Raw genomic sequence first — 17,124 nt, forward strand, 5'->3', positions numbered from 1 at the left:
GAGGAAAAAAAATTCTTTTCAATAATTTGATGAACAGAGTAGCAAATCGGAACCATTTCTTCATGTGGATCTTTGCATTGTCAGTTCCAAAGATCACTCTAAAAGCTTGTTGGAAAGACTTCTGCATGATCACAGATGGTGTTTTAACCTGAAATCTGGTGTGATATGGGGGAAAGATGGTAAAATCTTGTGAGATTTGAAGCAAAAGCACTAAAATCTTACAAGATTTGGCCATTTTTTGACATCTGAGATCCAGCCCATTTAATGCTTTATTTAGTTTATCAAGGCTACCTGTGATACCCTCAAAGACCTGCAGTCATTTGGGGCTTGTGTTCTACAATAATAATAATAATAATAATAATAATAATAATAATAATAATAATAATAATAATAATAATAATAATAATAATAATAATAATAATAATAATATAATTATAGTATAATTGCATATATGTTATAATAATTTCTAATAATTCGAGAGAATTTCTAATTTGAGCATGTTAAACTAGGATTTAAAAAAAAGATCTTGTGGTTGTAGAACGTTATTTTCATGATTGTGGACTATCATAAAAGCACTGTATCAAGCTAGTACCCAGGCCGTATCCCACCAGGCTCAAGGTTGACTCAGCCTTCCATCCTTCCGAGGTAGGTAAAAATGAGGACCCAGATTGTTGGGGGCAATTAAGCTGACTTTGTAATAATGCCACTTGGGGTGTGTGTGAAAACCCCAATAAGCAGGCATATACATAGAATGAAGGCTACTGCTAAGCTTGTAAGCTGCCCTGAGTCTTCGGAGAAGGGCGGGATATAAATGGAATTAAAAAATAAAGTAAAATAAAAAAGGAAGGACCAGGAAGAAAGAGAACTTTTGCTATAATACTGTTGATTCCGTATTTTTGTATTTGCCTAGGCCAGGGGTAGGCAACCTCAGCTCTTTTATGACTCATGGACTTCAACTCCCAGAATTCCTCAGCCAGCATACGCTGGCTGAGGAATTCTGGGAGTTGAAGTCCATGAGTCATAAAAGAGCCGAGGTTGCCTACCCCTGGCCTAGGCACAATACTTGTATTGACATTCCCTCCATTAGCTGAACCTTCCTTTTTATTTTTCTCAGTGGTATTATTTAGTATTAATCTTTGGCACAGCAGGAACTTGAATGCAGCTAATAACAAATTGTTTTACTGTAATATTGCACTCTCTTTGTGTATATAGAATTCCTCCTTATTTTCTCAAAAAGCTAATACAATCCCTTTCAACCCCCGCCCACATAGTTATGGAATCGCTTTTCTGGTTACTGTTCTTGCATTACATAATGCTCCTAAGTGTTCTCACATTGGATTTTTGGGCAACAGGAAGTTCAGTGCAATTAGTAGGTAACTCTTCTACCATAATGTTGCTCTTTCTTTCTTTTTGTTTACAAATCCTCTTTTTCTCAGAAAGTTAATACAAAATAATTGTTTCTGGAGAGAGAAAGAGAGAAAGATTAAAAGTCTTTCAACTGATTGCTTATTAACTCTGCAAGTACCTGTGGCCGGTATAATCTAATGAGAGATCTGTTATGCTTAATGCTAACAGTGTAACAGTGTCTCTATAAAGTAGCAGAGACCTCCTGTGAATTTTTTTCCTGAATGTTTATGCATCCTACTGAGGAAAAGATTTTTCCTCAGAATGAGGCATTGTAGGAAAAGTGATGAGGAACGCTTTGTTGCAGTAGCGGCAAACACAATTTAAAGCATTAAAGTTTAACAACACATGTATGATGTGTTGAACTTTCAACAATATTGTTGCTTTTGTGACAGTGGAACTTGAGCAAGCTCTGTGTTGGGCCATTGGGTGTTTCCCAATGTGCTTCCCAACCTTGACAATTCCCAGAAGTGTGGGCTTGAATTCCCAGAATTCCCCAGACACATGTCATTGCTAAACATTCTGTGGAGTGGAAATCCACGGACGTTGTCTAGATCAGAGGTCCCCAACCTTTTGGTCACCAGGGACCAGTTCCGTGAAGAGAGGTTTTCTGTGGACTGGAGGGTGCATGATTTTGTATGCTGCCTGCATCTCGCGGATGGGGCTTTGCTTATTTCTGCGGCCCAGTTGCTGGCATGCCGTGGCCTGGTACTGGTCCACGGACTGGGAGTTGGCGACCCCTGGTCTAGATTACTCTAATGCCTTATTCTGTAAAAGGAAAACTTCATTGGATGCTTTATGTATTGCAGCAGCTGCCAGTCATGTTGCATTTTACAGTGGAACTGCTGTGGCGGCATAGACACGGTCATGGTAGTCATGGAACAATAATTGTGGCCATGTGAGCAGTAGGTGAGGACACTGAGTGTATCTTTCTTGATTCCCATGGAAATGAATCATGGAGTTCCAGTGTGAGCCACCTGGGTCATTCTGGGCCATGGCAGAAGTGCCACATTGAAGAATCTTCCATATAAAATTTAATATTCTTCTACAACAAAAATAAAACCATTAATTTTGTAAAGCAAAATCACAATCTCATTTTCATTCATCAATTTAGTTAAAATTTTAAATGGAAGTAAAAATTACTGTACTCCTTTTCTCTGTAAGCTTGAATTATGATTCCCATTTTTTTAAAAAAATAGTCAGATCTTAGTCCTATTCGAATGAATCATGTTGGACAAACTCATTAACACCTTGGTTGAAGATTATTTGGATTGGAATTCACATTCTTAAGCTGCCTATGCAAGCGTTGTAAAATCAACAACCCTAAATAGACTTTGCACAGTACCAGAAACATTAGCCTTTTTGTAAGATATCAATATGACTAGGATAACATTTGCAGATTGTAGATTATATTTAGAGCACAAATATTTATTTTAGAGCTTTAATTGTTAAATTAGCTGTCAAGTCTTATAAAACCACAATTAAAGTTTTTATTGATTGGTAACTTCAATTAATTTATCAGAGTTTGTACCTGCACTAATACATGTTTATGCTAACTTGTCCTGTGGTTAATGATCTATGATGTATCAATGTGTCAGTGAAATGAAATGCTGGAAATCTTCACATCTCTTAGGGTCTCTCATTTCTCCTCCCCCCATTCTTCTTTTTCTTGTATGGTGTTTTTTTTAATGATCAGGTTGACCTGCATTTCATGAAAAAAATCCCGCCTGGAGCTGAAGCTTCAAACATTTTGGTTGGTGAGCTTGAATTCTTGGACCGTGCCGTAGTCGCTTTTGTTAGATTGTCTCCTGCTATGTTGCTTTCAGGATTGACAGAAGTTCCGATCCCATCAAGGTAATTTATAACCATTGCTAAGAAAGAAATGTAATTATTCCAGCTTGGTTTATATTCTGCAGCTCACAGATAAAAAGAATAAGGGCCAATCAGGGAATAAGGGAAGACTTCTCTGAATAATGTTAAGGATTATATATTGCTCCAGAGCACAATTGCTAAGCACATTGATTTGTGCTTCTTAGATTGTAAGCCGCCCTGAGTCTTCGGAGAAGGGCGGGATATAAATGGGATTAAAAAAAAATGTGAAGACCACCTCACCACCCAAATTGGACAATATCATCAACGCAAGGCTCACAAGTTCTCTAACTAGTTTAGCAAAACTCCTGATTTGTATAGCAAACAACTGTAGCCAAAATGTGTTCCATCCACCTATGAGATAAGAAGTCATTGAAAACCAACATCACTGAGTACAGTTTGATGTATGCATAATTCTGCTTTGAAGGTTAAGCAGTCTCAAACTTTACCTAGGATCGCAGTAGTTTAATGCCCTGCAATAAAGTCAAAAGAAAGTCTACATTTCATAGACTATCCTCTCTCTCTTTTTCCTTTTTACGATTTTAAAAGTTTAAATCCATATGTGAAAATTCTATAAGAGTCTGAATGAAAAATTCCATTTAAATTTGATAGGAAAATGGGTTTTGTATTCATGATTAAGAGGGAATCAATGGTTGTACAAAGCTGGGAGGATGTTCATGAGCCTAAATAGAACATAATAAGCATTAACTATTCTAAAACATTGCAAAAGACCTTCTCAAACAGAAATGATTCTCACTTTGTTTTGTGTAACATTATGTATTGGTACAGTCAGTGCTTTTTTTGTAAAAGAAACAGGTGCCGGAACTCACACATGTCATACAACTTGCCTTGCCTACCCTACAAGGTTCCATCCAAAAAAGGTGCCGGAACTCCGTTCTGGGCGTTCTATGAGAAAAAAGCCCTGGGTACAGTTACAGCTTAATAATACATTAGGAAACTATTTTAATGTGTATACTTCTCTGTTTAGTTTTAAGAAACACATGAGCCCCAAACTACCAATTACCTCATCAGCAGGGAAAGTGTTTATAATTTTCTAAAAAAATAATATGTTCTTGGGGTTTTTTTAAAAATGTTTTTGATGGTATATCATTGTTCAAAAGAAATTATTTTCCAACTTGTATAATACAAATTCAAGAGCAGTTAAAACACAGACATAGTTTCTTCTAACTTGTGTTTGTTCAGATACTAGAATTATGTAAAGTTAACATTAGCTGAATATTTTTGTGTTCTATTTTTCATAGATTTTTATTTATTCTTCTGGGACCCTCAGGAAAAGGTCAACAGTATCATGAGATTGGCAGATCAATTGGCACATTAATGACAGATGAGGTACTTATCTATTCACAGGCGTTGATTAAACCCATTGAAAGGTTACTTGTTTTAAAGTGCTTTGTATGAAAATTTATATCACCATGTCCATCTAAAATGCTTTAGTTTAATAACTAGCAGTTTCTTATTTCAACCTTTAGAGCCATTTAAATAGAAAGATTAAAAAGAAATCAGTATTTTGAATCACAGGGAACAAAAGTGAAAATGAGCAGGAAAATAAATTTTATGATTTTTTGAGAAACAACTGTGTTTGGATTATTTTTTCTCCTTAGAAATAAAATCTCATGGAGTTCCTTCTTTCCTTCATAGGTATTTCATGATGTTGCATATAAAGCTAAGGACCGCAATGACTTAGTCGCTGGAATTGATGAGTTTCTTGATCAAGTGACAGTTCTCCCTCCAGGAGAATGGGACCCAACAATTCGCATAGAACCTCCCAAAAATGTTCCTTCTCAGGTATTTATTTAGTTTTATTTATCTTTTACATTTATATTCCTCATCTCTTCCAGTTGTGATACAATTACATAAGATACCATCTGTGCTCTGCATCATTTACCTTGCTTATACTGTAGATCATTGGCATCTCAAAGAGTTTTTTCCCCATGACTTTTCAGTACATATACAACGTATATGTCATGTATAAATCAATAAAGATTCTGTTCTGTTCTGTTCTACTCTACTCTATTCTGCTCTATTCTTCAGCTTGTATGATTCAGTAAAAGTCTGAGCATGACTTTGTCATTGTATTTTTTTTTATTGTAAATAAATTTTACCAGGCAGACAGACATAGCAAGAGATTCCAGAAAGAGGTACAACAGTAGCACACATACGGCAGTAACATGTCCTTGAGTCTTAATAGTAAATCAGCAGGAATATGGACCTTCTCTGTCTTGACTTGGACTTCATGGCACTTGAACAGTCTCAGCAATGTAACAGGTGTGGTGGATACAGCATCCCACAAACCCACAGGAGAAAGATGGCTGAATATAGTCCTTTTTTGTTTTTGTTTTTCATTTTTAATCTCTGGTGCTGAAGACTGGCAGAAGGTTGTTGTTATTATTAAGGAGGCTCGAGTTGTAGCACTTTTCAAGACGCTTCTCTCAGATTTTGCTTGGCACCTCCAACTGCTAGAAGTCCTATTAAATAAGTTACTTTGATGACTTTCATTTGTGAAAGCTGCCTATCAAAGGAAGCTAGACATGACATTTCTAACTTACCTTGACAGCCCACAATTTGGAATGGAAAACAAATTCAAAACAGACACATCCATTTTTTTCATTTAGGAGAAACGTAAAATTCCAGGTGTACCAAATGGAACTGCTGCTCATGGAGATCCAGAGCCACTTGGAGGACATTCGGGGCCAGAATTACAACGTACTGGAAAGTTAGTAGTAAGATAGTAGTTTTATTTGTATACATACACATATAGATATCCATTCATACACACACGTACAAAGACATGTAAGACTCTTTTTAAAAAATATGATCTAGCACCCACCTAAAGGTCAATAGGTGTTCTGATACCCACATATAAATGATGGTTAAAATGAATAGGCTGTCCCATTTATTTAAAACCAATACTTACGTAAATGTACTTTTTCTAGTAAAATGGATGAGATTCGTCTCGCTGAGCTTGTCAATCAGAAGGTCGGCAGTTTGGCGGGTTGAATCCCGAGCGCCGCGTAACAGAGTGAGCGCCTGTTACTCGTCCCAGCTTCTGCCAACCTAGCAGTTCGAAAGCACGTAAAAATGCAAGTAGAAAAATAGGGACCACTGCGGTGGGAAGGTAACAGCGTTCCGTGCGCCTTTGGCGTCTAGTCATGCCGGCCACATGACCACGGAGACGTCCTCGGAGAAGCGCTGGCTCTTCGGCTTTGAAACAGAGATGAGCACCGGCCCCTAGAGTCGGAAACGACTAGCACGAATGTGCGGGGGAACCTTTACCTTTACCTAATAATTACTCAATTGGGATGCATTATATAATATTGCTATAACTGAAGTTCCAATGATTTGGAATTCCTACAAAATTGTTCATCTCAATTAATACTGAAAACCTGGTTAGGTTACCGCTTTGGCTTTCTCTCAAGCAAAGGCACTAAACTTCCCACTTGAAGGATCAGTTCGCTGTATTCTCTTGTGGGGCCTAGTTGCAACTTTGAAGACCTCTCCATGCCATGGATGGCTGTATTTGTAAATGAACAGGCAGTCCTCTTGTCAGGATTGCTGCCAAAATGAAGTGGCCATAGTTCTGCTTTCTCTAATATCTCGGAGGCAAGTAACCCGTTACCATCAAAGATATTTCAATACCTAATACTGATGTTAGAGAACCAGTTTGATGTACTACTGGTTAAGGCTTCAGGCTAAAAACAGGGAGATGGTGAGCTGGGGAGCTCTTGTCTATTTCATACCTCATTTTAAAAGTGAATGCAAATAGCACATTACATTGAATTCGTGTAAGTATATGTTTCTGCTTAAAACAACAACAAAAAAACCCCATTATCACATTTTAGTGATATTCTTTCTTTTTTTCATTCTCTTTAGGCTCTTTGGGGGCTTGGTTTTAGATATCAAGAGGAAAGTGCCATTCTTTTTGAGTGACTTCACCGATGCATTCAGCTTGCAGTGTCTAGCATCTTTTCTATTTCTCTATTGTGCTTGTATGTCTCCTGTTATCACATTTGGCGGCTTGCTGGGAGAAGCAACAGACGGTCGTATAGTATGTGTTGCAATTGGATTTGCAGTCTTGCCATATCTATTTGTCCCTATCCCTATCCCAATAAATAAAATGTTCTGGTTTGCATTTTCTAAGGATCAGTTCCCAAGTCACAGCTCTAACTTTTCAATTCTGCTTTTTTCCCCCCTAAATACACAGAGTGCAATAGAATCTTTGTTTGGTGCATCGATGACTGGAATAGCCTACTCATTGTTTGGTGGGCAGCCTCTGACCATATTAGGTAGCACAGGACCAGTTTTGGTGTTTGAAAAGATATTATACAAGTTTTGCAAGTAAGTGTTCCGTGTTCCTCCTTTTTGAGTTTCATCATTTCTGCCTTCCCTTGAACAAGCCTCTTGGAAAAACTCAAAAAGATGTGCTAAATCTTTTGATATGTTTAATATCATTTCTAAAAGACTACTGTTGGATTGATATTAGCACTGGAGTAGAGCCATGTGCCTTGCCCATAGCTCGAGTAATCAGGGACGATGGGAACTATTTTTAAGTACCATCTAAAAAATTCCTGAGTGTCTTTGAGCTTCTATGAATCGTGGTGGTGCAGTAGTGAGAATGCAGTATTGCAGGCTACTTCTATTGACTGCCAGCTGTCTGCAGTTCGATTCTGACAGGCTCAAGGTTGACTCAGCTTTCCATCCTTCCGAGGTCAGTAAAAGGAAGACACAGATTGTTGGGGACAATATGCAGATTCTGTAAACTGCTTAAGAGAGGGCTGTAAAGCACTGTGAAGCAGTATATAAGTGCTATTGCTATTTACAAAATAGCATTAAGAGAGGTTAATTTAAGGCCAAAGTACTGCAGATCAGATAGACAAAGAAAATAACAACATGGCAGCATCCTTAAAATGTTACATTCCCTGGCCAATTTAGAGTGGTCCTAGAGTTATTTGCCTATCTTGATAGTTTATGCCCAAATTCTTGATCATTTGGGATTGTGCTTAATTAAGCATTTGTTTTATTTTATATATTTGGATATCATTTTTCTTTAAAATGGATTCCAAGTGCTTCTCCTGAGTGAGGGGAATGTGTGAAGCACAAGTCCTTGAATCATAACATAAAATAGCATTGTATTTATATATTTGTTGACTCATGTACTTATTGCCCCTCCTATTATGAACAATAATAAATAAAATCCAGTAATAAAATCATGGACTCTTCAAGAGCAGAATGGAAGCCTTTTTATTTTTGAGATTTGCAAGCAAATCTAGGAATTTGCCTTCAAGGCAATACCACAACTATTAGCCAGTAAAATCAGTCTTATTACTGAAATAGGTTTTATGGCTTAGCATTGGCAAATGACAACAAGTAGTTATAGCCTTTGCTATGCTTTCCAAAAAAAGCTATTTTGAAGAATAATTGATTGTCTAGAGACCACATGGAATTCCTAAATCTATGTCTTCTCATTTGACCACCGCAGTAATATTTAAAAAAATCTATTCATAGGGAATACGAACTGTCTTACCTTTCTTTGAGAGCGAGCATTGGTTTATGGACTGCAACTCTCTGTCTCATTCTCGTTGCGACTGATGCAAGTTCTTTGGTGTGCTACATAACTCGGTTTACGGAAGAAGCCTTTGCATCTCTTATCTGCATCATTTTCATTTATGAGGCCTTAGAAAAGCTCTATCATCTCAGAGAAACATATCCAATCAACATGCATAATAACTTGGAACTCCTTACACAATACTCGTAAGTAAGATTTTCTTCATTAATCATTGCTGATGTTAATTGCCAAAGGGAGAGTTTCTACTATGAGACTTAGAAGGAGATGCCCAGTAGGAAGAGAAATTTGCTATGAACTTGTCAAGATCACCAAGATCACATTGGTATCTGTTGTTTGTCAATATTTTAATTAAATTTTAAATAAACGAGGCACAGCAGAAGGCTTCCAGTGATATGGACTCATTATCTCCCCTTTTGTTATTATCATACCTATTAATTTTGAAGTTGCACTATATACTGTTTCTATACTGTTTCTCCAGTTCATACTGTATAAATAAAGAAATCATTACAAATTCAAAGAAGGGTAAACTGATGTTTTCCAAAAGAAAATTTATTTCATGGAATGTATGAAGGGAAAAGGAAATCAGACCCGGGTCGATAGAGTTGTCCTGAACCAGCCAGGCAGCCTCGTCTCCGAAAAAGAACTCCCGTAAGCACTGCCCGCTGAACTTTTATTCACCTCCAACATTACAAAAACTACATCAATCTCATACAACGTAGGATACATAGAAATAATTGGATTACTCAGGTGCCTATGAGATCACACAAAAACAAGGTACCATAAGATGTATGTGAAGGCTTTATCACAGCGTTTCCCAAACCTCCCACATGCCAGCCCCCCTGTGAGCCAGGAGAGTGTGCTCTCACTGAAACCAACAGGGACGCCCATTAGGGGGGTCTGGAAAGGCTGAAGGGTGAGAAACCAAATTCTTGAGAAACCAAATTCTGGCCGTTCCCACAAATGTAAGCTTTAAAGTAGTAACTAATAGATAGGATAGGGCTGGTTTTATTTTATTTTTTAAAAAGAAATGTCTGTGTGCAGGCCAAAATTCTCCTTTTCAGTTAAGAGCTACTATGCTGCCTCTTGATAGCCACAAACTTTCGGCAACTCAGATACTCTGCAACATAAGCCCTTCAGCAAAACCATTCTGAATCAATTAAAATGTTCATCTAACCCTAAATTAATTTTACTCAGTTATCTTTGAATTAAATGAACATCTAGCCAGCTCATTTGGTAGAACTAAGTTTATGCTAACTTAGTCTACTGTATATCTTAGACTTAATGCTAAAAATCTAGTTTGTAGTTAAACTGTGTTGTGTCCTTTGCATGGGTTTTCTCTGAAAATAATCTGGACCCTGCAGTTAGTGTAGAATGCTGTGAAGTATTGCCTGAATAACTTGTAGATACCTTTATAGGAGCTGTCCAGGCTGCCTATGTGTTTGCTAGTGGTTGGATTTTTAAGATTTTAGTAATAACATTTCAGAGGCCCTTGGTACTTGAAAGAGGGCCTTCTCCAATACATAAAGATATTTAGGATAGAGTGCCCTCAGCACCCTAGCTAGGAAAAGGGGCATTGTGAAGAGAATGCACTAGTGGACCTTCTTTGTCATGGTTTCTATCAGCCTGACTAGGTAGACCAGGCTAAGAAATGAACTCCTTAGGAAGGCCAAAGCTACTATTATTGGATGTAATAATATGACCTTTCAAGTCTAATTACGCTATGCTCTATCTCCTTCCCTGTCTTATACACTTGTGAATTAATGAGGTTTCTTTTGAACCATTTGTGAAAGCTATTTTGTGGGCTTAATATATGATTTTCCCCTTATCATCTTGGTAACAGAGCTCATCTATTTCTGTCAATGTCATCTTCCTCTCTACAGCTTTGGAATACTGTTTCCTCAACTATAACACTGCTTGGGTTTGGTGCCAAGGAAAGGCTGGCTGTTTTACTTTTATGCTAGAATTTCACAACTGCAACCCACTATTGTATCTTATTGTATTGTATCTTATAAATGTTGGTGGCATATCAAGGTGTGATTGTAATTATCTGTGGCGGGAAAGGTTGCGCGTGCTACCATTTAAAATAACTTGCATTCAGATGCAACTGGTAGAGAATGAAAATGTTCCTACTGTCAGAATCCCATTGAATTGGGATGAAGGAATGAAGGGATGAAAGGAGCTGAGCCATAACAGAGGCAGAAAGTTACTGAACTACAACTCCCATAGTTCCTTCACATTGACTGTGCTGGATAAACTTGATAGGAGCTGAAATTCAAAGCATCTAGTAGAGGCTATTCCACTTTGGTGAAAGAGAAGATGGCGAAGTGGACAATGAGAATGGGATTAGTGAGGGAGCATCAAGATGATGGATGGGATCCAGTGGTTAATTTGCTAATATGCTTATCCACAATTTTGTAGTGAAGTTTGCCTCAGTGTTCTGAAAGCTGTTCAATCCTTTGTTTTTCGTATACTGTAGGTCCTTATCCTGAAATTCTTTCTAGAATAGTTAATTATATGGTCAAGTATTTCTAAGGAAATCAACATAGGTATTTTCAGGGCAATTGTAAATGATGTATGACTCATGCTTATGAGTTGGCACAGTAATAAATTCTGAAAGATCTCTTCAGTTTTAAATCTTTATCAGTCTCTTACTTGTCAGGGATAACAAATGAAATTGTCTGGTGGTTTTTTGTTTTTTGTTTTGCTAGCCAATATCATTAGTAAATATACACACCTGCTCATTTTGTCTTGTTCCACTTCTTTAGCTCCACACATATTTAAAAGCTCTCTCACATTCCAAATAACCCCCAACCTCCCCAAACATATTATATATGGACTTTGTAATTGGCCAAAATATCACTTTACTGATGGGTAGCTGATGAATAAAAAGGCATCATATATTTTCCAAAGCTGAATATCTAATCATATGGTTGCAATTTTCTGAGTACTTATTAAAAGTCAGTCCAATGAATATCAATAATTTTTCATTTCTCAGTGGACATGTATAGAAAATAAGTATATTTATATAGAGGTTCTTGTGGGAAAATGAATTAAAGGGTATATATGGAGTTTATACCCCTCTGTAATAGTCCTTTGGCTTGTGTGAATAGTTGTGTAAAATCTGTCCTTAGTACAAGAATGCCTTGTGTGTGTCTGTGTGTATTTGTGTCTGTGTGTATTTCTGTGTGATACTTTATTACCGGGTATAAAAATAGGCCTTCCTTGAATGTTGAATGATATCTTTGCATTTACCTCATAATGGATTACACTATAGATACTTGGAAGGGAGGCGGTGGCTTAGTGGGTTAGGACGCTGAGCTTGTCGATCAGAAGGTCAACAGTTTGGCGGGTCGAATCCTGAATGCCGCGTAACAGAGTGAGCGCCTGTTACTCGTCCCAGCTTCTGCCAACCTAGCAGTTCGAAAGCACGTAAAAATGCAAGTAGAAAAATAGGGACCACTACGGTGGGAAGGTAACAGCGTTCCATGCGCCTTTGGTGTCTAGTCATGCCGGCCACATGACCACGGAGACGTCCCTGGAGAAGCACTGGCTCTTCGGCTTTGAAACGGAGATGAGCACCGGCCCCTAGAGTCGGAAACGACTAGCACGCATGTGCGGGGGAACCTTTACCTTTACCTTTTATAGATACGTATCTACAAATACCCCTTCATGGATTACTGCCTTGTCGTGGTGAAGGGGCTTGTGTAATTCAATGAAGCTATGAGCTATGCTGTGCAGGGCCCCCCAAGACCGAAAGGTCATAGCAGAGAGTTCTGACAAAACGTGATCCACTGGAGAAGGAAATGGCAACCCACTCCAGTATCTTTGCCATGAAAACCCTATAGACAGTACCAAAAGGCAAAACGATATGACACTGGCAGATGAGCCCCTCAGGTCGGAAGGTGTCCAATATGCTACTGGGGAAGAGCAGAGGGCTAGTACTAGTAGCACCAGAAAGAATGAAGCAACTGGGCCAAAGCCGAAAGGACGCTCAGCTGTGGATGTGTCTGGTGGTGAAAGGAAAGTCCGATGCTGTAAAGATTTTTTCTCCATAGGAACCTGGAATGTAAGATCCATGAATCAAGGCAAGCTGGACGTGGTCAAACAAGAGATGACAAGACTGAACATCGACATCTTAGGTATCAGTAAACTAAAATGGACAGGAATGGGTGAATTTAATTCAGATGACCATCAGGTATACTACTGCGGGCAAGAATCCCTCAGAAGAAATGGAGTAGCCTTCATAGTCAATAAAAGAGTAGGAAAAGCAATACTGGGATACAACCCTCAAAATGACAGAATGATCTCAGTTCGAATCCAAGGCAAACCATTCAATATTACAGTAGTCCAAGTCTATACCCCAACCACCAGTGCTGAAGAGGATGAAATTGACCAGTTCTATGAAGCCCTACAGCACCTTATAGAACTAACACCAAAAAATGATGTCCTTATCATCATGGGGGATTGAAATGCTAAAGTAGGAAGCCAAAAGATAACTGGAATAACAGGCAAGTTTGGCCTTGGAGTACAAAATGAAGCAGGGCACAGGCTGATAGAATTTTGTCAAGAGAATACGATGGTCATAGCAAAAACTCTTTTCCAACAACCCAAGAGATGGCTCTACACATGGACATCACCAGATGGTCAACACAGAAATCAGATTGACTATATGCTCTGCAGCCAAAGATGGAGAAGCTCTATACAGTCAGTAAAAACAAGACCAGGAGCTGACTGTGGCTCAGACCATGAGCTTCTCATTGCAAAGTTTAGGCTTAAACTGAAGAAAGTAAGGAAAAGCACTAGGCCACTCAGGTATGAATTAAATCATATCCCTGTTGAATATACAGTAGAGGTGACAAATAGATTTAAGGAATTAGATCTGATAGACAGAGTGCCTGAAGAACTATGGACAGAGGTTCGCAACATTGTACAAGAGGTAGCAACCAAAACCATCCCAAAGAAAAAGAAATGCAAGAAAGCAAAATGGCTGTCTGAGGAAGCTTTGCAAATAGCTGAGGAAAGGAGGGAAGTGAAAGGCAAGGGAGAAAAAGAAAGATACGCCCAATTGAATGCAGAATTCCAGAGAATAGCTAGAAGAGATAAGAATGCCTTCTTAAATGAACAGTGCAAAGAAATAGAAGAAAACAATAGAATAGGGAGGACCAGAGATCTTTTCAAGAAAATTGGTGAGATGAAGGGAACGTTTAATGCAAAAATGGGCATGATAAAAGACCAAAATGGCAGGGACCTAACAGAGGCAGAAGAGATTAAGAAGAGGTGGCAAAATTACACAGAAGAACTATACAAGAATGAGCTTAACATCCCTGATAATCACAATGAGGTGGTCACTGACATTGAGCCAGACATCCTAGAATGTGAAGTGAAGTGGGCCTTAGAAAAGCTGGGCAACAACAAAGCTAGTGGAGGTGACAGTATTCCAGCTGAGCTATTCAAAATCTTAAAAGACGATGCAGTAAAAGTGCTACACTCAATTTGCCAGCAAATTTGGAAAACTCAACAGTGGCCACAGGATTGGAAAAGATCAGTTTACATTCCAATTCCAAAGAAAGGCAGTGCCAAAGAATGTTCAAACTATTGCACCATTGCACTCATTTCACATGATAGTAAAGTTATGCTTAAAATCCTACAAGCTAGACTTTGGCAGTATGTGGATAGAGAACTACCAGAAGTACAGGCAGGATTTCGAAGAGACAGAGGAACTAGAGATTAAATTGCCAACATACGCTGGATCATGGAGAAAGCTAGAGAGTTCCAGAAAAACATCTACTTCTGCTTCATTGACTATGCTAAAGCCTTTGATTGTGTGGATCATAACAAACTGTGGCAAGTTCTTAAAGAGATGGGCGTACCAGACCATCTTATTTGTCTCTTGAGAAACCCATATGTGGGCCAAGAAACAACAGTGAGAACTGGACACGGAACCACGGATTGGTTCAAAATTGGGAAAGGAGTCCGGCAAGGCTGTATACTGTCGCCCTGCCTATTTAACTTATATGCAGAGCACATCATGAGAAAGGCAGGGCTAGATGAATCAAAAGTTGGAATTAAGATTGCCAGAAGAAATATCAACAACCTAAGATATGCAGATGATACCACTCTAATGGCAGAAAGTGAAGAAGAACTAAAGAGCCTCTTGTTGCGGGTGAAGAAGGAGAGTGCAAAACCTGGGTTGAAACTTAACATAAAGAAAACCAAGATCATGGCATCCGGCCCTCTCAATTCCTGGCAAATAGATGGGGAAGAAATGGAGGTAGTGACAGATTTTATTTTCCTGGGCTCCCAGATCACTGCAGATGGGGACTGTAGCCAAGAAATTAAAAGACGCTTGCTCCTTGGGAGGAAAGCCATGACAAATCTAGACAGCACACTAAAAAGCAGAGATATCACCCTGTCAACAAAAGTGTGTATAGTCAAGGCTATGGTCTTCCCAGCTGCAATGTATGGCAGTGAAAGTTGGACCATAAGAAAGGCCGAGCGCCAAAGAATTGAGGCCTTTGAGCTATGGTGCTGGAGAAGACTCCTGCAAGTCCTTTGGACTGCAAGGCGATCAAACCGGTCAGTCCTAGAGAAGATCAACCCTGACTGCTCTTTAGAAGGCCAGATCCTGAAGCTAAAACTCAAATACTTTGGCCACCTAATGAGAAGGAAGGACTCACTGGAGAAGAGCCTATTGCTGGGAAAGATTGAGGGCAATAGAAGAAGGGGACAACAGAGAATGAGGTGGCTGGATGGAGTCACTGAAGCAGTGGGCGTGAGCTTAAATGGACTCCAGAAGATGGTAGAGGACAGGAAGGCCTGGAGGAACGTTGTCCATAGGGTCGCGATGGGTCGGACACGATTTCGCAGCTAACAACAACAACAACAATCTACAAATAAATCTATAAAACGTATATGCTACATTTCCCTTTTATTATTAAAAGGGTTTTTAGACTGCAGTGTTATAAGCGCCTACCACAGGGCCAGGTGGCATTTTGGTAACCACACACACATTTTCTTTTTAGGGTCCAATGGGCACAGCAGTAAAGTTGACAGGGTTGTGGGCTTCCTTCTGGCAACTGAAGTTTTGTCATTGAATGATTTGCTCCCATAGTTTTATACTGGAATGGAATCCTCGAGAACAGCAATGGCTGCTTGTATTCGCATTGAAATGTTGGATATCTGCCTTTGCTGAGAAGCCCCGCCCCTTTTTTGCTGTGTGTTCTGTAAGCGCTGACAGGGTGGAGAAAAATGAAGGCAAACTTTCAAAATAAAATGTGACTCTTTATCTCTTTTTTTTTTAAAAAAAAGGATAACTTTTTGAAATCATTTTTAAATGCTGCCAGTTTTTTTAATTATGTGTTATCCCTGCGAGGTAGTCCATAAAAGAAGCACAACCAAGAGTACAAGCTCTATTTTTCATTGTAAGGCTACATTAACAGAATCTTGCAAGACTGAATGCATTTCTCCTCTTTCCTTTTACTAGGGTGTGGCCCTTCTGAAATATTTTCCATGCCATCCCCCCTTCTATGTGTTAGTTAAGGCATCTTTATGTGCCAATTGTCTGGTGTGTAGCTCTTCTTCCTATCTCCGAAGGTCATCCCCATATGCCATGACTTCAGTTTTCTCTAGATAATATTCAAAAATTGATCCACTAATTTCATCTTTACTTTGGCAGTTCTATTCTGTACTTCAAAAGGGATGAATTGATGTTTTCTAACAAAAAAGAAAAACTAATTCTTTACCAGACGTCCCTTGATTATTAACAGATTATACTGAATAATTTCAAAGAGCTTTGGCATGGCGGTATGCATATGACAATCTGTCCGTGGCATACATTTAAGAATTGGGAGCATAATATCCCACTGTGAAAGTTATTTAAGGTGCCAAGTTCATGTCATTCTGATGAATAACTATGCTTGGTTCTTTTAGTTAAAGGATGCTGCTATTACTTATCTGTTTGTTTGTTTTATTTTGGGGTTAAGTCATATTTAAAACCTGTAAACTCCAACTATCTCTGAATACTAAGTATGAATGAGGGGACTTAGCAACAAAGGTTTTTGCAAGTAGGCCTCACAACCATCAGCTCTCTAAATGTAATAATAATAATAATAATAATAATAATAATAATAATAATAATAATAATAATAATAATAATAATAATAATAATAATAATAATAATAATAATAATAATAATTTTATTTATATACCGCCCTTCTCCCGAAGGACTCAGGGCGGTGAACAGGGCAAATATATAAAAAATACAAAAA

General features: G+C 38.5%; 1 protein-coding gene across 2 annotated transcripts in view; it reads left to right on the plus strand.

Moving 5' to 3' along the window:
• Positions 1–17,124, plus strand: part of SLC4A10 (solute carrier family 4 member 10) — a 66,814-nt gene that overhangs the window by 13,472 nt on the left and 36,218 nt on the right. For both annotated transcript variants that reach the window (XM_083348520.1, XM_083348521.1), the window contains 7 exons: positions 3,101–3,258; positions 4,536–4,623; positions 4,933–5,079; positions 5,907–6,007; positions 7,165–7,339; positions 7,496–7,629; positions 8,797–9,042. In XM_083348520.1, coding sequence (XP_083204646.1) covers positions 3,101–3,258; positions 4,536–4,623; positions 4,933–5,079; positions 5,907–6,007; positions 7,165–7,339; positions 7,496–7,629; positions 8,797–9,042 — 1,049 coding nt within the window. The remainder of the gene's footprint in view (positions 1–3,100; positions 3,259–4,535; positions 4,624–4,932; positions 5,080–5,906; positions 6,008–7,164; positions 7,340–7,495; positions 7,630–8,796; positions 9,043–17,124) is intronic.

The sequence above is a fragment of the Vipera ursinii genome (genome assembly GCF_947247035.1).
Source record: "Vipera ursinii genome assembly, chromosome: 1".
NCBI lineage: Eukaryota > Metazoa > Chordata > Lepidosauria > Squamata > Viperidae > Vipera > Vipera ursinii.